We start from the raw sequence: 20153 nt of genomic DNA on the forward strand, positions 1-20153 counted from the left end.
GGGTGAGATCAGAATCAGGTTTAATATCTCTGTCATATGTCGTGAAATTTGTGGCAGTTGTACAATGCTATACATAATAATTGGGGAAAAAACTGAATTACAGTAAAAAATATATATATATACTTACAGTAAGTATATATATGGTTCCTTAAGGTTGTTATAACTGGGGGCGGGGGTGGTGGTAATGGGGACAAGCTCCCACTACCTAGTAAATGCTTCCATTGGAGTTCACCTCAAAAAGCCTCTGACAACTGAGTCCAGCTCCTGGCCTTCACGTGTGGCTACTAAGCCCAGCGGAACCATTTCTACTGACAGGAGAAGGGGCAAAGGTGGGTTACTTGTGCCCTAAAACCAGTCGCTTCAAGCAGATGGGGCTCATCAGCTGTGGTTGGCGGCTCATCTACGAGAGGAAAGACTCTGGTCTCAAACCTCCGCTGCCCTGTGGCTATATCCCCACACGGGGAAGGCTTTGGGAGTAAACCCAAGGGAAGAATCCAGAGCTGGAGTCCCTAAAGGGGAGCTTGCTAGATGGGCAACAGTCTGCTCTCCAGATCGTACTGCCCAGGCTTGTGTATCTAGACAGCTAGGACGTAATATCCATGGTCAACTCTGACCGACAGAGGCCTCAGAGATATATATAGTTAAATTTTTTATATATATATACACACACACATATACATACACAGAGACTTAGATTTATATATAGATATATAAACTTAACTATATATTTAACTATTAATATAGTTAAATTAAATAAGTAGTGCAAAAAAAGTAGTGAAGTAGTGTTCATGGGTTCAGTGTCCATTCAGAAATCAGATGGCAGAGGGGAAGAAGCTGTTCCTGAATCATTGCCCCTAAGACCATAAGATATAGGAGCAAAATTAGGCCATTTGGCCCATTGAGTCTGCTCCATCATTTCATCATGGCTGATCCGTTTTCCCTCCCAGCCCCAATCTTCTGCCTTCTCACCGTATCCCTTCATGCCCTGATTAATCAGGAATATATTAGCCTCTGCCTTAAATATACCAAATGATTGAGTGTGTGCCTTCAGGCTTCTGTGCCTCCTTCCTGAAGGTAGCAATGAGAAGATGCAGGTCCTGGGTGATGGAGGTCCTTAATGATTGAGAAGAGGCAGGTCTTGGGTGATGGAGGTCCTTAATGATTGAGAAGATGCAGGTCTTGGGTGATGGAGGTCCTTAATGATTGAGAAGATGCAGGTCTTGGGTGATGGAGGTCCTTAATGATTGAGAAGATGCAGGTCCTGGGTGATGGAGGTCCTTAATGATTGAGAAGAGGCAGGTCCTGGGTGATGGAGGTCCTTAATGATTGAGAAGAGGCAGGTCCTGGGTGATGGAGGTCCTTAATGATTGAGAAGATGCAGGTCCTGGGTGATGGAGGTCCTTAATGATTGAGAAGAGGCAGGTCCTGGGTGATGGAGGTCCTTAATGATTGAGAAGAGGCAGGTCTAGGGTGATAGAGGTCCTTAATGATTGAGAAGATGCAGGTCCTGGGTGATGGAGGTCCTTAATGATTGAGAAGATGCAGGTCCTGGGTGATGGAGGTCCTTAATGATTGAGGTAGTTTTTTTGAGAGATCGCTCGTTGAAGATGTCCTGGATACCACTGAGGCTAGTGCCCACGATGGAGCTGACTGAGTTCTCAGCAAATGATTTTAAAGGGGGAGTGGGTGGGAAATGTATCTCTGCGCACAGAGAGTGTTTGATATCAGGAACTCATGGCCAGGGGAGAAAGAGGAATAAAACAAAAACAGAAAATACACAATGTAATGCAAATTCACGCCAATGCTGGAAAACTGGCTTGCGGCCATCAGTCAGTTAGAAGTGATTCTAACGTTTCACCCTTTCTGACCCTTCGAATCTCTAGGGATGTGAGCTCATTCTTTTCTAAAAGACCGGGTTTTACGTAGTTTGCTAAGTGGGAATTCTTGTCTGACTAATTTGTTGGAATTCTTTGTGGAAATAACAGGTAGGGTAGACAAAGGAATCAATGGATGTTGTTTATTTAGATTTTCCAAAGTTCATGATATCACAGGAAAGGTACGAGCAGGGATAGGAGACTGGCTGACTGACGGGAGGCAATTAGTGGGCCCCTTTCTGGTTGGCTGCCAGTGACTAATGGTGTGCTTCTTTTCACGATGTACATCAATGATTTGGATGAAGGAATTGACGGCTCTGTGGCCAGGATTGTAGACAATACAAAGACAGGTGCAGGGACTTGGACAGATTGGGGGAACGGGCAGATGGAACATAATGCAGGTGCATGGTCATTGACTTGGCAAAAGGAGAGAAAGCATGGGCTACTTTCTAAATGGGGAGAAAATTGTAAAAAATCAGAGGTGCAGAGTGAACGTGGGAGTCCTCCAACAGGATTCCCTAAAGTCAAGTCGTCACTTTTTATTGTCATTTTGACCATAACTGCTGGTACAGTACACAGTAAAAATGAGACAATGTTTTTCAGGACCATGGTGTTACATGACACAGTACAAAAACTAGACTGAACTACGTAAAAAAAAAAACAGACAGAGAAAGCTACACTAGACTACAGACCTACACTGGACTGCATAAAGTGCACAAAAACAGTGCAGGCATTACAATAAATAATAAACAGGACAATAGGGCAAGGTGTCAGTCCAGGCTTCGGGTATTGAGGAGTCTGATAGCTTGGGGGGAAAAACTGTTACATAGTCTGGTCGTGAGAGCCCGAATGCTTCAGAGCCTTTTTCCCAGACAGCAGGAGGGAGAAGAGATTATATGAGGGATGCATGGGGTCCTTCATAATGCTGTTTCCTTTGCGGATGCAGCGTGTAGTGTAAATGTCAGTGATGGCGGGAAGAGAGACCCCGATGATCTCCTCAGCTGACCTAAAGGTTAACTTGCAGGTTGAGATGGTAGTAAGAAAGGCAAATGCCATGTTAGCATTTTTTAGAGGACTATAATGCAAAAGCACGGATGTAATGCTGAGGCTTCAGAAGGCCACACTTAAATTATTAAGTAATTAAATAGCAAGAATCGTCTGCAGTTCTGGGCCCTGTAGGAGCCACGTGGCTATTTTCTGTCTGTCAGTATTGTATTCTGTGTTGCGTGTTTATTATGGGTTGAGGTTTATTATGGGTTGAGGTTTATTATGGGTTGAGGTTTATTATGGGTTGAGGTTTATTATGGGTTGAGGGTCGAGGTGTGTTAGAAGTGAATGAGCACAGTTACGTATTCAGACTTTGCCTCGGTCTTGTCGAGAGTTACAGGCAACCATGCCGATCATTTTTCTGTTGACTGCTAATTGGAATGCTCATTTCAATCCTCACTAACTTCACTTATTTTGTTATTTTGCTTATTTCTGATATCGCTATAAAATCATTTGTCTTTTTGCTGGTTTCATAATGCAGGTACGAAGTACTTTTTCTGACTTGGAACATAGCTATTGAGGAAGTGCATCATACAGAGCCAACCCCAGCACTCAGTCTCTCAGCCGCCTTGGTTAGTTATCACACAAAGTACACTGCAGATGCTGAGTTCATCCAGCTTGTTTGTACGTGTTGGTTAGTTATCGTATCCGCCACAACAGATCGCAAGATCTGCTGGCATTGGAGAGGGTCAGAAGGGGTTCATGAGAATTATCCCAGGAATGAAAGGGTTAACAGCAAGGGAGCAGTTGATGGCCCTGGGCCTGTACCCACTGGAGTTCAGATGAATGCGGAGGGGTGGGTTCTCATTCCAATCTATTAAATATTGAAAAGTCTGAATAAAGTAGATGTGGAGAGGATGTTTGCTATAGTGGGGGAGTTTAAGGACCAGAGGGCACAACCACAGATAGAGGGACGTCCATTTAGAACAGAGATGAGGAAAAATGCCTTTAGCCAGAGTTTGGTGAATCTGTGAATTCATTGCCACAGACATCTGTGGAGGCAAAGTCATTGGCTATATTAAAGCAGTTGATATGTTCTTGATTTATCGCGGTGACAGAGGTTAAAGGGAGAAGGCAGAAGAAAGGGGTTGAGAGGTTAATAAATCAGCCATGAAGGAATGATGGAGCAGACCCGATGGGCTGAATGGCCTAATTCTGCTCCTATCTCTTACAGTATTGTAGTCTTATGGCCTATGGTCTGGAAGGTTAGATCACACGAGATCCAAAAGGAGATAGCAATTGAACTCATAATCGACCAAGTGGGAGAAAGCACAGTGTGACGGTGAAAGTTGTTACTGGAGGCCCGTATCTAGTGGTGTATCACAGGTTCAGCCTTTCCTGCTAAATTTTAACAATTAGAGAGAACACAAGGCTTACATTTTCCACACTTGGTTTAAATAGAGGATCAGCGCTCCCGGTCGGTGTGTGATCGGTAAGACCACAGGGCACAAACCCAGGATGATGCTCAGAGTCCTCGGCTACTACAGCACAGACGGCGGCCATTCCGAACTGTTTTTATAGCTGGTCCCATTGACTCGCACCTGGACCGCAGCCCTCCAATCCATGTACCTAACCAAACCTCTCTTAAACGTTGCAATCAAATTCGTATCCACTACTTCCGCTGGCAGCTCGTTCCACGCCCTTGCCATCCTCTGCGTGAAGTTCTCCCTCATGTTCCCCTTAGATATTTTACCTTTCACTTTTAACCCATGACCTCTGGTTCCAGTGTCACCCAAGCTCAGTGGCAAAAGCCTTTCCTGCAATTACCCATTCTGTACCCCTCGTCATTTTGTATTAAGTATAATATATATATAAAGGTTCGGGGGTTCAGCTCGGCGCTAACAACCCTGACTGGTCAAACAAAACTGTTGCGGAAACGGCAATGAAGAATCCTTCTACATCTGAGTGCGACGGTATTCCCGAGTCTCCATCTGGGATTTGCATGGCTGAAGGTAGCGAAGGTCGAGAGAAGCCACTGACACGATGAAGGAAGCCCCGAACACCGCCCGAGATGGAGGACCTTCACTGTTGCCCCAAACGCCAGCGGCGTCACGGGGCAGCAAGAAAAATCTTGTCTAACGACATAAGACCCAACTCCCGTAGTCAACGCTCTGATTTATGAAAGCCGACTCTCCTTACAAGGACGTTTCTGTGCAATTACACTGTTGGTGACTCTGCCTTCCGTATTTCAGTGTGTTTTTAACATCCCTCTCAGATCATTGCCAAGCACTTCGCCGTTAATTCAATATTGCTGAAATGATACGAAGGAAGCACTGCAGCCGAGTTGAGAGGGATAATAAGACAGTCATGACGGAATATCAGAGCAGATCCAACGGGCCGAATGGCCAAAAGCTATGTCTTACGGTCTAAGCCCCCACAAACAGCACTGATGAAAATAACCTTGGTTGAACGGCAAACACTGCTCAGGGCTGTATAAGTTCCCCCTGACTCTTTTTCGGAGCATCCAGCGTGGAGTGCAGGCTGAGTGTGGGAGGTGACACGGAAGATCGCACCGGCTGAACTGGCGTGGCGTGGCGGGGCTCCAGCTTTGGGCGCGAAGGCACCCACTGCCGTCAACTTATATGGGAGAAATTCAGTCCAAGTGAATCATGGCTTGATTCATTAAGGATGTTTAAAGCCAGAAAGGAAAGGTCTACTTTTCCCTAAGGGAGAAAAAAAACATAATTTTCAACCCACCCTGCAAAACAATAAAAATCCCCTTACTCACGGCAAGTAAGTGCCAATACATGTCGAAACACATCCAGAATAATCAATCTCCTTCGCACTCACCTCCTCAGTGCCAAAGCCAGAACTCTTGGAAGCGCTGAGAAAAGGAAAGTCTGCAGATGCTGGAAATCCGAGCAACACACACACACACAATGCTGGAGGAACTCAGCAATCCAGGCAGCATCTATGGGAAAGAGTGAACAGTCAACGTTTCGGCCCGAGACCCCTTGCCGCTCCGAAGTGAGTTTGTACCTCGTTTGTCGCAAAACCTTGTCAGCACTGCACTCCGGTCTGTCTACATCGCAACCAAGGGCGGAGCTGCAAATGACAGCAGATCTCAGCTCCAACGCTGAATAAAAAGTATGTTTCCTGTAGTTGCACTTTGAAGAGGAAACAAACACTTATTATTCAGATTTTACATATTCCTTGCAGTTCATCAGCAAGTTTATATTTAAGACATTAAGCAGCAAAGAAGGTAGGTAGGCACAGCCTTGAACAACTGGGGCTTCTCCAGCCTCTTAGCCTTGCTACCCCCTTCCCCCCATCTTAACTCATAAGTTTGCAGAATCAGAATCAGGTTCCAGTTCGGTGCCATTTGAACATACAGATGCAGCCATCTGGGACCAAAGTACAAAAATGCAAAGCAGATGTGGGAAACGTCTGCACCCGCGCAGATAACCAGGTGCACCCAGCTGCCGCGATTCACAGAACAAATGAGCGAACTGGGGCTGCGGCTCGATCGATGGCCTGGGCTCGTACCGGAGAGTGAGGAGGTGATAGACATCCCTAGGCTGCGGGTGACTGTCAGGAGAAGAAGGGGAAGTGGGCGGCCAGGGCAGAGTACCCCTGTGGCTGTTCCCCTCAATAATGTGCATCACATTAGACATTGTTGAGGGGGACAACCTACCAGGGGGCAGCCGCAGTCACCAGGTCTCTGGGTCTGGCGCTGTGGCTTAGAAGAGAGGAGAGGTGAAGAGGAAGAGGGATGAGAATCTGTGGGTGCAATAGAGGCACCCAAGTTCCGGGGTCAGGGATGTCTCGGATGGGGTCCACGGTATTCTCAAGGGGGAGGGGGAGGGGGAGCAGCCAGAAGCCTTGGTCCATACTGGCCCGAATGACATACGTAGGGAAGATGAGGAAGTCCTGAAGAGAGATTTTAGGGAGCTAAGAGACAGGACCTCCAGGGTAATTATTTCTGGATTGCTGTGTGTGCCACAAACAGAGGTAGAAGCAGAGGCAGAGTGAAGTGAGACTGCGAGCAAGGAGAGGTTGACGACAGGGCAAAATTGCAGTCAACAGGATGAGTTGCAATGTGAAAGGCAGACAAAATCAAAACCAGTGAAAACAGGACTGGAGGTGTTATGTTTGCATGTGCACAGTACACAATAAGGTAGATGAGCTGGTAGCACAGTTACAGATCGGCAAGTACGGCCTTGTGGGCATCATTTACTGTCAGTAAAAAATGAAATTGGATCATTAGAAAGAGGTGACATGGGGTTAGAAAGTGTTGAATCGTAGCGGAAAGAGTTAAGGAACTGAAAGGGTAAAAAGACCCTGATAGGAGCTATATATAGAACCTCAAACAACAGTAAGGATGTGGAATACAAATTAAAATGGGAGATACAAAATGCATGCAAAAAGGGCAAAGTTACAATAATTATGGGGTATTTTAATATGCAGGTTGATTGGGAAAATTAGGTTGGTGCTGGATCCCAAGAGGGCGAGTTTCGTGGTCGGGCCCATGAGGGGATCAGCTATGCTGGATTTGGCATTGTGCAATGAACTAGAAATGATTAGGGAGCTTAAGGTAAAGGAGCCTATAGGGGTGGTGATCATAATATGATGAAATTCATCCTGCAATTTGAGAAAGAGAAGCTAAAGTCAGATGTGTCAAGTGTTACAGTGTAGTTGGAGTAACGGGAGTTACAGAGGCAGGAGAGAGGAGCTGGCCAGAATTATATTCTGGGAAGAGGGATTTGGGGGTCAATGTGCCTGATCCGTTTTGCTTGGTTTTTACGCAGGAGGGGGGATTTTGGGGTGGATGTACCTGTTCCATATTTGTTCATTGGGTGGTGGGATTTGGGGGTTGATGATATTGTTGCCTTTCTTTGCTTCCTTGGTTTCACGACTACGCAGAGAATTGAAGAATTTCAGATTTGTATGCTTCATAAATGAACCTTTGAAGTCAAAGCCAACATAAAAGCCAAAGAGAGGGCATATCATTGAGCAAAAATTAGTGGGAAGTTAGAGCAACACACAGAAAATGCTGGAGGAACTCAGCAGGCCAGGCAGCATCTGTGGAAAAGAGTATATTTGATGTTTCGGGCCGAGACCCTTCATCAGGACTGGAGAAAGAAGATGAGAAGTCAGAGTAAGAAAGTGGTGGGAGGATAGGGGGAAACACAAGGTGATAGGTGAAACTGGGAGGGGTAGGGGTGAAGCAGAGCTGGGAAGTAGATTGGTGAAAGAGGTACGGGGCTGGAGAAGGGGGAATCTAATAGGAGAGGACAGAAGACCATGGAAGAAGAAAGAAAAGGGGGGGGGATCAGCAGAGGGAGATGATGGGCAGGCAAGAAGATAGGTGAGAGAGGAAAAAGGGGATGGGAACAGGTGAAGGGGGGGCATTACCGGAAGTTTGAGAAATTGATGTTCATGCCATCAGATTGGAGGCTATCCAGATGGAGTATAAGGTGTTGTTTCTCCAGCCAGAGTGTGGCTTCATCGCAACAGTAGGGGAGGCCAAAGATTGACATATTGGAATGGCAGTGGGATGCGGAATTGAAATGAGGGGCCACTGGGAGATCCCACTTTTCCTGGCAGATGGAGTGTAGGTGCTCGGTAAAGAGGTCTCCCAATCTATGTCAGGTCTCACCCATTTTAATTCCATGGCCTTCTCTACCACCCAGGATACTACTGCCATCAGCAGGGTGGTGCAGGAGCTTCTGAACCCAGACCACCAGCTTCAGGAACAGTTACTACCCTCATCCATCTGGCTGTTGAACCACAGGGGGGTAACTTCACTCAGCCCATCACTGAACTGTTCCCACAATCTATTGACTCATTTTCAACGACTCCTCATCTCACATTCTTGATATTTATTGATTATCTATATTTTATTATTATTTCTTTTCTTCTCTTTCTTTTTGTATTTACATAGTTGTCTTTTACATGTTGGCTGTCTGGCCTGTCGGGTGCAGTCTTTCACTGATTCTGTTGTGTTTCTTTTACTTACTGTGAATGCCCGCAAAAAAATGAATCTCAGGGTTGTATAATGTGGCGTATATGCGCCTTGATAATGAATTTACTTTGAACCATTTCCCACTTTACATCCTCTCCTCACCTGCCCATAGCTCCTTCTGGTGCCCCTCCTCCTTCCCTTTCTCCCACGGTCCTCTCTCCCCTCCTATCAGACTCCTTTTTCTTCAGCTTTTATGTCTCCCACCTGTCACCTCCCAGCTTCTCACTTGATTCTCCCCTCCCCCGCCCAGCCACCCACCTTCACCTCCACCTGGTTTCACCTATCACCCGTCAATTTCACCTTTCACCTGTCAGCTTCACCACTCACCTGTCAGTTTCACCTATCACCTGTCAGTTCACAGGTCACCTGTCAGTTCATCTATCACCTGTCAGCTTCACCTCCACCTGGTTTCACCTATCACCTGTCAGTTCTCAGGTCACCTGTCAGTTTCACCTATCACCTGTCAGTTCACAGGTCACCTGTCAGTTCACCTATCACCTGTCAGTGTCACCTTTCACCTGTCAGTTTCACCTATCACCTGTCAGTTCACCTTTCACCTGTCAGTGTCACCTTTCACCTGTCAGTTTCACCTATCACCTGTCAGTTCACAGGTCACCTGTCAGTTCACCTATCACCTGTCAGTTCACAGGTCACCTGTCAGTTCACCTATCACCTGTCAGTGTCACCTTTCACCTGTCAGCTTCACCTATCACCTGTCAGTTTCACCTTTCACCTGTCAGTGTCACCTTTCACCTGTCAGTTTCACCTTTCACCTGTCAGTTTCACCTATCACCTGTCAATTCACAGGTCACCTGTCAGTTCACCTATCACCTGTCAGTTCATCTATCACCTGCCAGCTTCACCTATCACCTGTCAGTTTCACCTTTCACCTGTCAGTTTCACCACTCGCCTGTAAGTTTCACCTATCACCTGTCAGTTTCACCACTCACCTGTCAGTTTCACCACTCACCTGTCAGTTTCACCTATCACCTGTCAGTTTCACCTATCACCTCAGCTTCACCTATCAGTTTCACCTATCACCTCAGCTTCACCTATCACCTGTCAGTTTCACCTTTCACCTGTCAGTTTCACCACTCACCTGTCAGTTTCAACTTTCACCTGTCAGTTTCACCTATCACCTGTCAGTTTCACCTATCACCTCAGCTTCACCTATCACCTGTCAGTTTCACCTTTCACCTGTCAGTTTCACCACTCACCTGTCAGTTTCACCTATCACCTGTCAGTTTCACCTATCACCTCAGCTTCACCTATCACCTGTCAGTTTCACCTATCACCTCAGCTTCACCTATCACCTGTCAGTTTCACCTTTCACCTGTCAGTTTCACCACTCAGCTGTCAGTTTCACCTGTCAGTTTCACCTATCACCTGTCAGTTTCACCTTTCACCTGTCAGTTTCACCACTCACCTGTCAGTTTCACCTATCACCTGTCAGTTTCACCTATCACCTCAGCTTCACCTATCACCTGTCAGTTTCACCTTTCACCTGTCAGTTTCACCACTCAGCTGTCAGTTTCACCTTTCACCTGTCAGTTTCACCACTCAGCTGTCAGTTTCACCTATCACCTGTCAGTTTCACCTATCACCTCAGCTTCACCTATCACCTGTCAGTTTCACCTTTCACCTGTAAGTGTCACCTATCACCTGTCAGTTTCACCACTCACCTGTCAGTTTCATCTATCACCTGTAAGTGTCACCTATCACCTGTCAGTTTCACCACCCACCTGTCAGTTTCACCTATCACCTCAGCTTCACCTATCACCTGTCAGTTTCACCTTTCACCTGTAAGTGTCACCTATCACCTGTCAGTTTCACCTATCACCTCAGCTTCACCTATCACCTGTCAGTTTCACCTTTCACCTGTAAGTGTCACCTATCACCTGTCAGTTTTACCTTTCACCTGTCAGTTTCACCTCTCACCTCAGTTTCACCTATCAGTTTCACCACTCACCTGTCAGTTTCACCTCTCACCTCAGTTTCACCTATCACCTGTAAGTGTCACCTATCATCTGTCAGTTTCACCTCTCACCTCAGTTTCACCTCTCACCTGTCAGTTTCACCTATCATCTGTCAGTTCACCTATCACCCGTCAGCTTTACCACTCACCTGTCAGCTTGCAGTCCTTCCCCTCCCACCAGCACCTCATTCCAGTTTTCTCTCCTTTCCTTTCCAGTCCTGATGAAGATTCTCATCATGTGTTGCTCTGGATTCCCAGCGTTTGTTGCATTTCTTGTGTTTATGAATTGCTAATGCTATTGGGGAGGCTTTCAACGACAAAGCAGCACACACAAGATGCTGGAGGGGCCCAGCATTTAGGAAAGGGAAGTGGACAACAGGAGAAAGGGAAGGAGGAAGGCACCCAGGGGAAGTAAGAGGCAGATGAGAAGTAAAATGTCAGAATGAGGAATAAAGGAAGGGCCGGGGATCTTTTTTAACTGGAAGAGGATATTAATATTCACGTCATCGGGTTGAAGGCTACCCAGACAGAATATAGGCTGTTACTCCGCCACCCTGAAGGTGGGAAGGTGGCCTCTTCTTGGCACGAGAGGAGGCCATGGGCTGACACGTGGGAACAGGAATGGGAACGGGAATTAAAATGTTTGGCCACTGGAAGTCCCACTTGTGGTGGACGGAGCGGAGCTGCTGGATGAAGCAGACCCCATATTTACGATGGTCTCACCAAAGTAGAGAAGGCCGCGTCGGCAGCAGACACGATAGGCGACCCCAGCAGATTCACAGGTGAAGCGTGGCCTCAACTGGAAGGACTGTCTGGGGCCCTGAATGGGGGGTGGGTTGTGGAGTGGGGAGGCTGATGGGGTGACAGGTAGGGACAAGAGAAGCTCTATCACTGGAAAGGTGGTGGGGAGATGGGAGTGCTGTGTGGATAAAGGTGGAATCTTAAGAATGAAGAAAAGGATGAACTGAAAAGAGAAGAGTTCAGGCGAAAAAAGCAATAGAACACAAGTAAAAAGAGGCTCACAGTTCATTTGCTGAACTTCCGTAGTGTGTTTACTCCCCCACCCACCATAAATCACAGGAAATCTTCTAGAAGCAAAAACTGATTTCCGATAAATAACTCTGCAAACATATCTGTACTCCCTGCCGAACTTGAAGCTTTTCCTCAAGCTCCAAGCTGACAGACTCTGCACACATTCTTTCACCGATTTCACACTTGTTCCCCCTTCACGTGTGGGCGTCACTGACTCGGCCATATTCTAACCACCAGCTATTATTGGCTTTGTGTATGTGGAAAAGGCCTGTTGCAATGCATTACCGTAAACTCTTTGACAAATGTCCCACTGGGGTGGTGGTGGGGGGGGGGAAGTTACAGGAGTTAGCAGTGAGAAAGAGATGATGGGCTACTTCCAATTTGGGACGGTGTGCAATTTGGAGTTGAACCCACATCTGTGCAGCTGTTGCCCTGCTTGTAAAGTTTGAGATGATGGTGAATTAAATAACTGATAGGTGGTGTGTCAGTGATTGAGGAAGTGAACGTTTCTATTGGTGCATATAGCAGGAAACCGACTGAGAGCACGTGTTTATCAACAGGAGTGCAGTGTAGAATCCTACCAATGTCCAAGGCTAAAACAAGATCTGGATAAACCGTGGAAGTGGACCATTGCAAACTGATGAATTTTGGAAGGTTGAACCAGGCTTGGATGTACAGTGAATGGTGCAGACCTGGGAAGTGTGATTAAACAGCAAGACCTTGGTGTACAAGTACTTAGTGATCTGATAGTGGTGACACAGATGGACAATATGGCAAAGTTATATGATATGATAAAGGAATTCAGAAGAATGGGGGGGGGGGAATCTCATTGAAACCTATCGAACACTGAAAGGCCTCAATAGAGTAGATGTGGAGAGGATGTTTCCTATGGTGAAGGAGTCTAAGACCAGAGGACACAGAATAGAGGGACCTCCATTTAGAATGGAGATGAGGGCCAAAGGGTGGTGAATCTGTGGAATTCATTGCCATAGGAGGCTATGGAGGCCAAGTCATTGGGTATTTTTAAGGCAGAGGTTGATAGATTCTTGATTAATCAGGGCATGGAGGGATGCCAATAGAAGGCAGAAGATTGGGCTGAGAGAGAAATGGATCAGCCATGATGAAATGACAGAGCAGATTTGATGGACCAAATGGCCTAACTCTGCTCCTATATCTTATGGTCTTACATTCTTGCTTTCATTGGCATTGAATATGGTAGTTGTGAAGTTGCTTTACAGTTGAGAAACTGTTGGTTAGACTGCAGTTGGGATTAATGGGTAAAGTTTTGGTCACCCTGTTACTCGACGGACATAACTAAGCTGGAGAGGGTGCATTTGCTGCCTGGAAGGGTTGAATTATAAGGACAGGCTGGATATTCTGGGATTGCTTCTGCTGGAGTACAGGAGGCAGAGAGATGATTTTAGAGATCTTTATAAAATTATGAAGGGCATAGATTGGGTAGATGGTCCACATAGTCATGGTGTTTGTTGTAGGGTAGGAGAGTCTAAAACTAGAAGCCAAAGGTTTAAGATGAGAGGGAAAGATTTTAAGGGGATTTGAGGGAAAGGTTTCTCTCACTTGGGTGGTGTGTACATGGAATGAGCTGTTCGAAGTGGCGTTGGAGGAGGGCGCAATTATAACATTTACAAGTTGTTTGGACAGTTTCATAGATGGGGGAGGAGTGGAAAGATACCGGCCTAATGTAGCCAAATGAAGGAACTTACTTAGGGAATCACGATCAGCATGGACCAGATGGGCTGAAAGGTTTGTTTCAGTGCCATACACAAAGACTCTATTCAACCTGCTGAGCTGGTGCTGGCTTTCAGTATGGCAATCCGACCATACGCCCTATCTCATTGTCCACAACCCTTCATTTTCATCTCTCTCTGAAGCGCCTATGCAACTGCATTTTGGAAGTGGCTACCGCACCTACTTCCTCCACTCCCCGGCCCTGAATTCTAGATCACATCCACTCACTCCTTGAGGAACACAGACAGAAAATTCTGGCAGCTCTCAGCAGGTCAGGTTGGCAGAGTTAGTGCTTCAAGGTTGAAGACCAAAATTGTGCATCAGAATCTTCGACTTCAACCTGAAGCTTTAACTCTGCTTTTCTTCCCGTGAGTGTCACCAGACCTGCTGAGTGCTTTCCCTTATTCTTCGTTTTTGTTCTAATAGAGAGTCGTACAGCACAGAAACAGGCCCTTTGGCCCACCTGGACTATGCAAGTTAGTCCCACTTGCCTTGTGTTCGACCGATACCAATCTAACTAAACCTTTCCTACCCATGTATCTGTCCAAAGGTCTGTTAAATGTTGTGTTTTTTGTTTCGCAGAATCTTGGTTATCCTCCACCATTCCAGAGGCAGCGATACAGCTCACTCGCTTCACCGTTCACTTCCAAGATGGGTGTCCTGAGTCTTTCAAAGGCAGAGGGTGCAGAGTCTGCTTTATTATTAACACTCGGTGGTACACAAACATGGCGGTTCTGTCCCGGTCCTGTTCACCCAACTTGGAATAAAACGACATCTATCAGGATTTCTGCAGCACCCGGTGTCCCTGTGATCTCTGTCTTGGAGACCAACGTCAGAATGTCTTTCAAGGGGGTGAAACCTTGCGAGGTGACAACCCTCGACGGTGTATCTGGTAGGGCTCTGAAAACCTGTGTCAACCAACTGGCAAGAGTGTTCAAAGACACTTCAATCTCTCATCGCTACTGTCAGAAGTTCCCACCTGCTTAATAAGGGCAACTATCATTCCAGTGCCCAAGAAGAGCAGGGGGGACTGCTTTAACGACTTTCATCCAGTAGCACTCATATCTACGGTGATGAAGTGCTTTGAGAGGTTGGTTATGGCTAGAATCAACTCCTGCCTCAGCAAGGACCTGGATCCACTGCGATTTGCCTATCGCCACAATTGGCCTGCAGTGGATGCAATCTTGTTTGTTCCTTGGATCATCTGGACAATGCTAATACCCATGTCAGAACACTGTTCATTGACTACAGGTCAGTGTTTAACACAATCATTCCTACAGATCTGATTGAGAAGTTCCAAAACTTGGCCCTCTGTACCTTCCTCTGCAACTAGATCCTTGACTTCCTCACCAGGAGACCACAACACTGACACACCTCAAGGACGTGTGCTTAGACCACTGCTGTATTCTCTCTACACCCATGATTGTGTGGCTGGACACTTCTCAAAGGCCATGTATAAATTTGCTGACAACACAGCTATCGTTGGCAGAATTTCAGATGGTGACAAGAAGGTATACGGGAGCGAGTGAGATCAGCTGGTTGAGCGATGTTGCAACAACAACCTTGCACTCAATGTCAGTAAGACCAAGGAACTGATTGTGAACTTCAGAAAGAGTAAAGACAAGGACACACACACCAGTTTTCGTCAAGAGATCAGTAGTGGAAAGGATGATCAGTTTCAAGCTCCTGGGTGTCATCATCTCTGAGGATCTATCCTGGGCTCAACATATTGTTGAAATATTGATGTAATTTCAAAGAAGGCATGACAGCAAGATTTGGTATGTCACAAAGACACTCTCAGAATTCTACAGAGGTACCGTGGAGAGCATTCTAACTGGCTGCAGCACTGTCTGGTATGGGGGGGGGGGGAGGAGAGGGGCTACTGCACAGGACCGAAAGAAGCTGCAGAGGGTTGTAAATCTAATCAGCTCTATCTTGGGCACTAGCCTACAAAGTACCCAGGACATCTTCAGGGAGCGGTGTCTCAGAAAGCCAGCGTCCATTATTAAGGACCTCCAGCATCCAGGGCATGCCCTTTTCTCACTGTTACCACCAGGCAGGAGGTACAGAAGCCTGAAGGCACACACTCAGCAATTCAGGAACAGCTTCTTCCGCTCTGCCATCCGATTCCTAAATTGACAATGAACCTGTGAATACAACCACAGTGTTTTAATATATATTTGTTTTTTTGCATGATTTTTAATCTTTTCAATATACATATACTGATTTACTTATTTATTTCTTCTTATTTTTTTTCTCTTCTTTTATATTATGTATTGCATTGAACTGCTGCTGCTAAGTTAACAAATTTGACAACACATACCAGTGCTTCTGATATATTGTCAATATACCAGCCTCAACCATTTCCTCTACAGCTTTTTCTATACACAGAGCATAGAATGGGTGAGAAGGTACCAGTCAAATGTCTCCACTCTCACTTTAAACCTCTGTCCTCTAGCTCTCAATTGCCCAACTTTGTGTAAAAGAAGACGCTCTCTGTGCTGCACATGAAGTTTATCCAGTTCTGAAAGGTGGTTGTGAGCAGTGATGCACCATCAATAACTCTCCGAGGTGTGAGGCGAGATATCGGCTTTTATTGGCTGGAAGAAAGAACAAGCAGCAATTTACCACCATGCTACATCCTGGAGACTGAGGGCAGGGCCCAGGCTCCAATCGCCTTTATACCGGGGTCTGTGGGAGGAGCCACGGTCTGTGGGAGGAGCCACAGGAGCAGTCAGCGGCGGGGTGGGGGGGGGGGCGTGTCCAGACAGGTATATATAGTTCACCACAAGCAGGTCTTGAACAATTCAGTCAGGAAGCCGTCAGGTGCCCTGCCCTTCCTGTGGAGCCCAGTGTCTGGAGTCAATAACATGTTTCTTTTGTGGTAGTGAAGGAAATGACCGAGATGAATCATTCAAATTTATTACCGTAGGCATACATTCCCAAGTATGAATGGCATGAAAATTAGCTTTCTGCAGCAGCAGCAGCACTACATTACAAGGAGATTAAGGAGCTAACATAACTGTAAGATCTCAATCTCAAACATTCCCATAAAAAATGTCTCAACCTGTTTAACATTTCACCACCATGCAATCTCACAAGTCCTGGCAACCTCCTCATAAACCTCCTCTGCATTCCTTCCAGCTTATTAACATCCTTCCCACAGGACGGTGACCAAAACCAAACACAATGTTCCAAACATCAACATGTTGCAGTGGCATCTCGGGGGCCAACCAAAGGTTGTAGTTTTTTACAATCCAAGGACAACTCTACTCCAAGATCCTCGGGCATTGCAGGGCTATTCATCCGCGAGATGCTTGTTGATCAGAGTAGCTGAACTGGTGTTGGCAGCGGAGTCGGCTGAGGTGTCAAAGGGACTGGTCGGGATGTCTTGGGAGCTGAAACATTGGAGCTGGTGCAGTATAACCCTGGGAGAGTGTCTTGCACGTTTCACTTGCGATCACGAGACTCTGTTGGACGTAGCCGCAGGCCTGTTACCCTTGTCTGGGGGAGGGACAGGTGACGTTGGATCTGTGTAGCCTCAGCTGTTGTGAGAACTAGGCCTCAAGCCTTGGGCTTGCCTGCTGCTGCAGACCAGCTGAGGGATGCAGAAGAGCTACAGCATGGTTGCGCTCAGCTGGGGCCTGGCCTCTCCCGTCAGTGCTGCCCACCCGTGTTTGAGTAGTGATGTGACAAGCTGGATCGCATGCATCAGTGCAGTGCTGGGAGACTATACTGTCGATAGCCGGACACTGTTGCTCAGGGTCTTGGATTATATATGTTTTTTTTCGAGTGAACATGCTTCTTGGCTTGATACTTTGGATGATGTTACTCATCATTTTTGAATGTTTGCTATTTTGAAAGTTTTGCAAATTGGCCCCAGAGGAACGCTGTCTCGTTCAATTGTATGGTTTGTATAATTAAACTTGCTTTGATTTGATTAAAGCCCTGACTGAAGAAGGTCAGTGTGCCAAAATCCTTCTTCACCATTATCTACATGACACCACTTTCAGGGAACTATGTATCTGTACTACTTAGTCCTTCTGTTCTACAACATTTCTCATAGCGTCTTCAGTTTTTTAAAAAATTTATGCTCAAGGTCACTTTTGATCTTTGCTTAACACACATGCTCTGTCCTTCCACCAATGAGCATCTTTCGATGTGTAGTACAGAGTGTATTGGACTGGCTGCATCATGGACTGGTATGGGAACACCAACGCCTTTGAAAGGAACATCCTACAAAAGGTAGTGGGTTCGGCCCTGTATCTCACTGGTAAAGCCCTCCCAACCATAGAGCCGGTCTACATGAAATGCTGTTGTGGGAAAGCAATGTCTGCCATCAGAGATTCCCCACAACTCAGGCCACGTTCTTTTCTCACTGCTGTCATCAGGTAAAAGGTGCAAGAGCCTCAGGACACATGCCACCAGATTTGGGGACATTTACTACCCCACAACCGTCAGGCTCTTGAACAAAAGGGGGTAGCTACACTCACTTGCCCCATCATTAAAATGTTCCCACAACCAATGATCTCAATTTAAAGACTCCTTATTTATTGCTATTTATTTATATTTGCATTTGCACAGTTTGTTGTCCCCTGCACTCTGGTTGATCTTTCATTGATCCTGTTACAGTTACTGTTCTGTAGATTTGCTGAGTATGCCCGCAGGGTTGTATATGGTGACATACATGTACTTTGATAATAAATTTTACTTTGAACTTTAAGATGAAAAGGGATCTAGTGTTTTCCCAGCATAAGTGACAAATAAACTGTTCGCTAGACGTGCCCAGGCATCATCCCTGATGAAGATGGCTGAGTTTGTTACCAAAACATCGGTTAAAATTGATACCTGTACTCTGCTGGAAGAGTTTTTGAGTAAGATGCTCTCCTAAGGGGTTGGGTGGCTGTAGCATGACTTTAAAAGCAGATCCTCTTTATTCACTTTGCCAATACGTATGAGATTGTCAACTTCACCGTCAAATCCTTTCACCTTCACTCAAAGCTGAAACCCTCCAGTTTGTCAGTCTGTCAGAGCTCACATCATTCAAACTTCCGGCAGCTCTCCCCAGCATACCCTCATTTGTGAGGAAAGGTTGAATAAGCTAGCGGTTTTCTCTCTGGACTGAAGGAGGTTGAGAGGAAGCTTGCTGGAGGTGTACAAGATGATAACAGCAATGCACACAAAATGCTGGAGGAGGCCGGGCAGCACCTATGGAAATGAATGAACAGTCGACATTTCTGGCCAAGACCCTTCATCAGGGCTGATGTCAGAGGCAAGTTTCTTTTACACAGAGAGTGGTGGATGTGTGAAACACCCTGTCAGGTGTTGGAGTAGAGGCAGATACATTAGGGGCATTAAAGAGAGGCACCTGGATGACAAAGAAATTGAGAAAGGTTAGATTGAAAGTGAAGTAGGTTAAAAGGAGCATAAAAATGTGGGTTGAAAAGCCCATATTGTGTTGTAGTGTTCTATTTCACACCACTTCCAAAATCAGTACCCAGAATTCAACTAACCAATTAAGCATCTGCTATAGACACTCAACCTAACCATTTGCATTTGAATTCTGTGCCCTTGTTTGACCTGGAGCCAAATGCTTTGTTCAATCTGTCCAGCTGTATCAGATTCATATAAAAATTCCCTGCCCTCTCTGCTCCTGCACTGGCTCCTTCTGAGTAGACGCAACAGTTTATCACATAGGACGAAGTGGCGTTGGGTGGGTGTCGATGCTGAGAAGGTTCCAGAGCAGCCAGATGGGCACAGGTGGTTGTGAGCAGGTCTTGAATAACAGAGCGAATCATCAACACAAGAGATTATGTAGATGCTGGAAATGCAGACCAAAATGCTGGAGGCTCTCACCAGGCCAGGCAGCATCAACAGAGGAAGTTTATTTTCGTCTACATCCCTTTAACCTCTCCCACCCACCTGGCTTTCCCCTTCACCTTCTAGCTAGCCTTCTTGCCCTCCACCCACCATTTTTTATTCTGGCATCTTCCCCCTTCTTTTTCAGTCCTGAAGAAGGGGTTCAGCCTGAAAAGTTGACTGTTTATTCATTTCCATAGATGCTGCCTGACCTGCTGAGTTTCTCCAGCATTTTGTGTGTAAGTTACAGTGAATAACACAGAAAGCAACACACACAACATGCTGGTGGAACGCAGCAGGCCAGGCAGCATCTATAGGGAGAAGTACAGTCGACATTTCAGGCCGAGACCCTTCATCGGGACTAACTGAAAGGAGATAGTAAGAGATTTGAAAGTGGGAGATCCGAAATGATAGGAGAAGACAGGAGGGGGAGGAATGAAGCTAAGAGCTGGAACGTTGATTGGCAAATGGGCTGGCTACAAGGCTAGAGAAGGGAGAGGATCATGGGACGGGAGGCCTTGGGAGAAAGAAAAGGGGAGGGCAGCACCAGAGGGAGATGGAGAACAGGCAAGGAGTGATTGTGAGAGGGATAGAGAGAGGAAAAAAGGGATGGATAGATAGATAATAAATAAATAGACAGATAGGTAAATAA

The 20153-nt window shown here is 46.2% G+C and overlaps 1 protein-coding gene across 1 annotated transcript in view; it reads right to left on the reverse strand.

Moving 5' to 3' along the window:
- LOC140739675 (uncharacterized) overlaps positions 1–20153 on the reverse strand; it is a 91544-nt gene that overhangs the window by 15510 nt on the left and 55881 nt on the right. The window contains 2 exon segments of the mRNA XM_073068047.1: positions 5901–6028; positions 16570–16631. Coding sequence (XP_072924148.1) covers positions 5901–6028; positions 16570–16631 — 190 coding nt within the window.

Source organism: Hemitrygon akajei, chromosome 16 (assembly GCF_048418815.1).
Source record: "Hemitrygon akajei chromosome 16, sHemAka1.3, whole genome shotgun sequence".
Classification (NCBI taxonomy): domain Eukaryota; kingdom Metazoa; phylum Chordata; class Chondrichthyes; order Myliobatiformes; family Dasyatidae; genus Hemitrygon; species Hemitrygon akajei.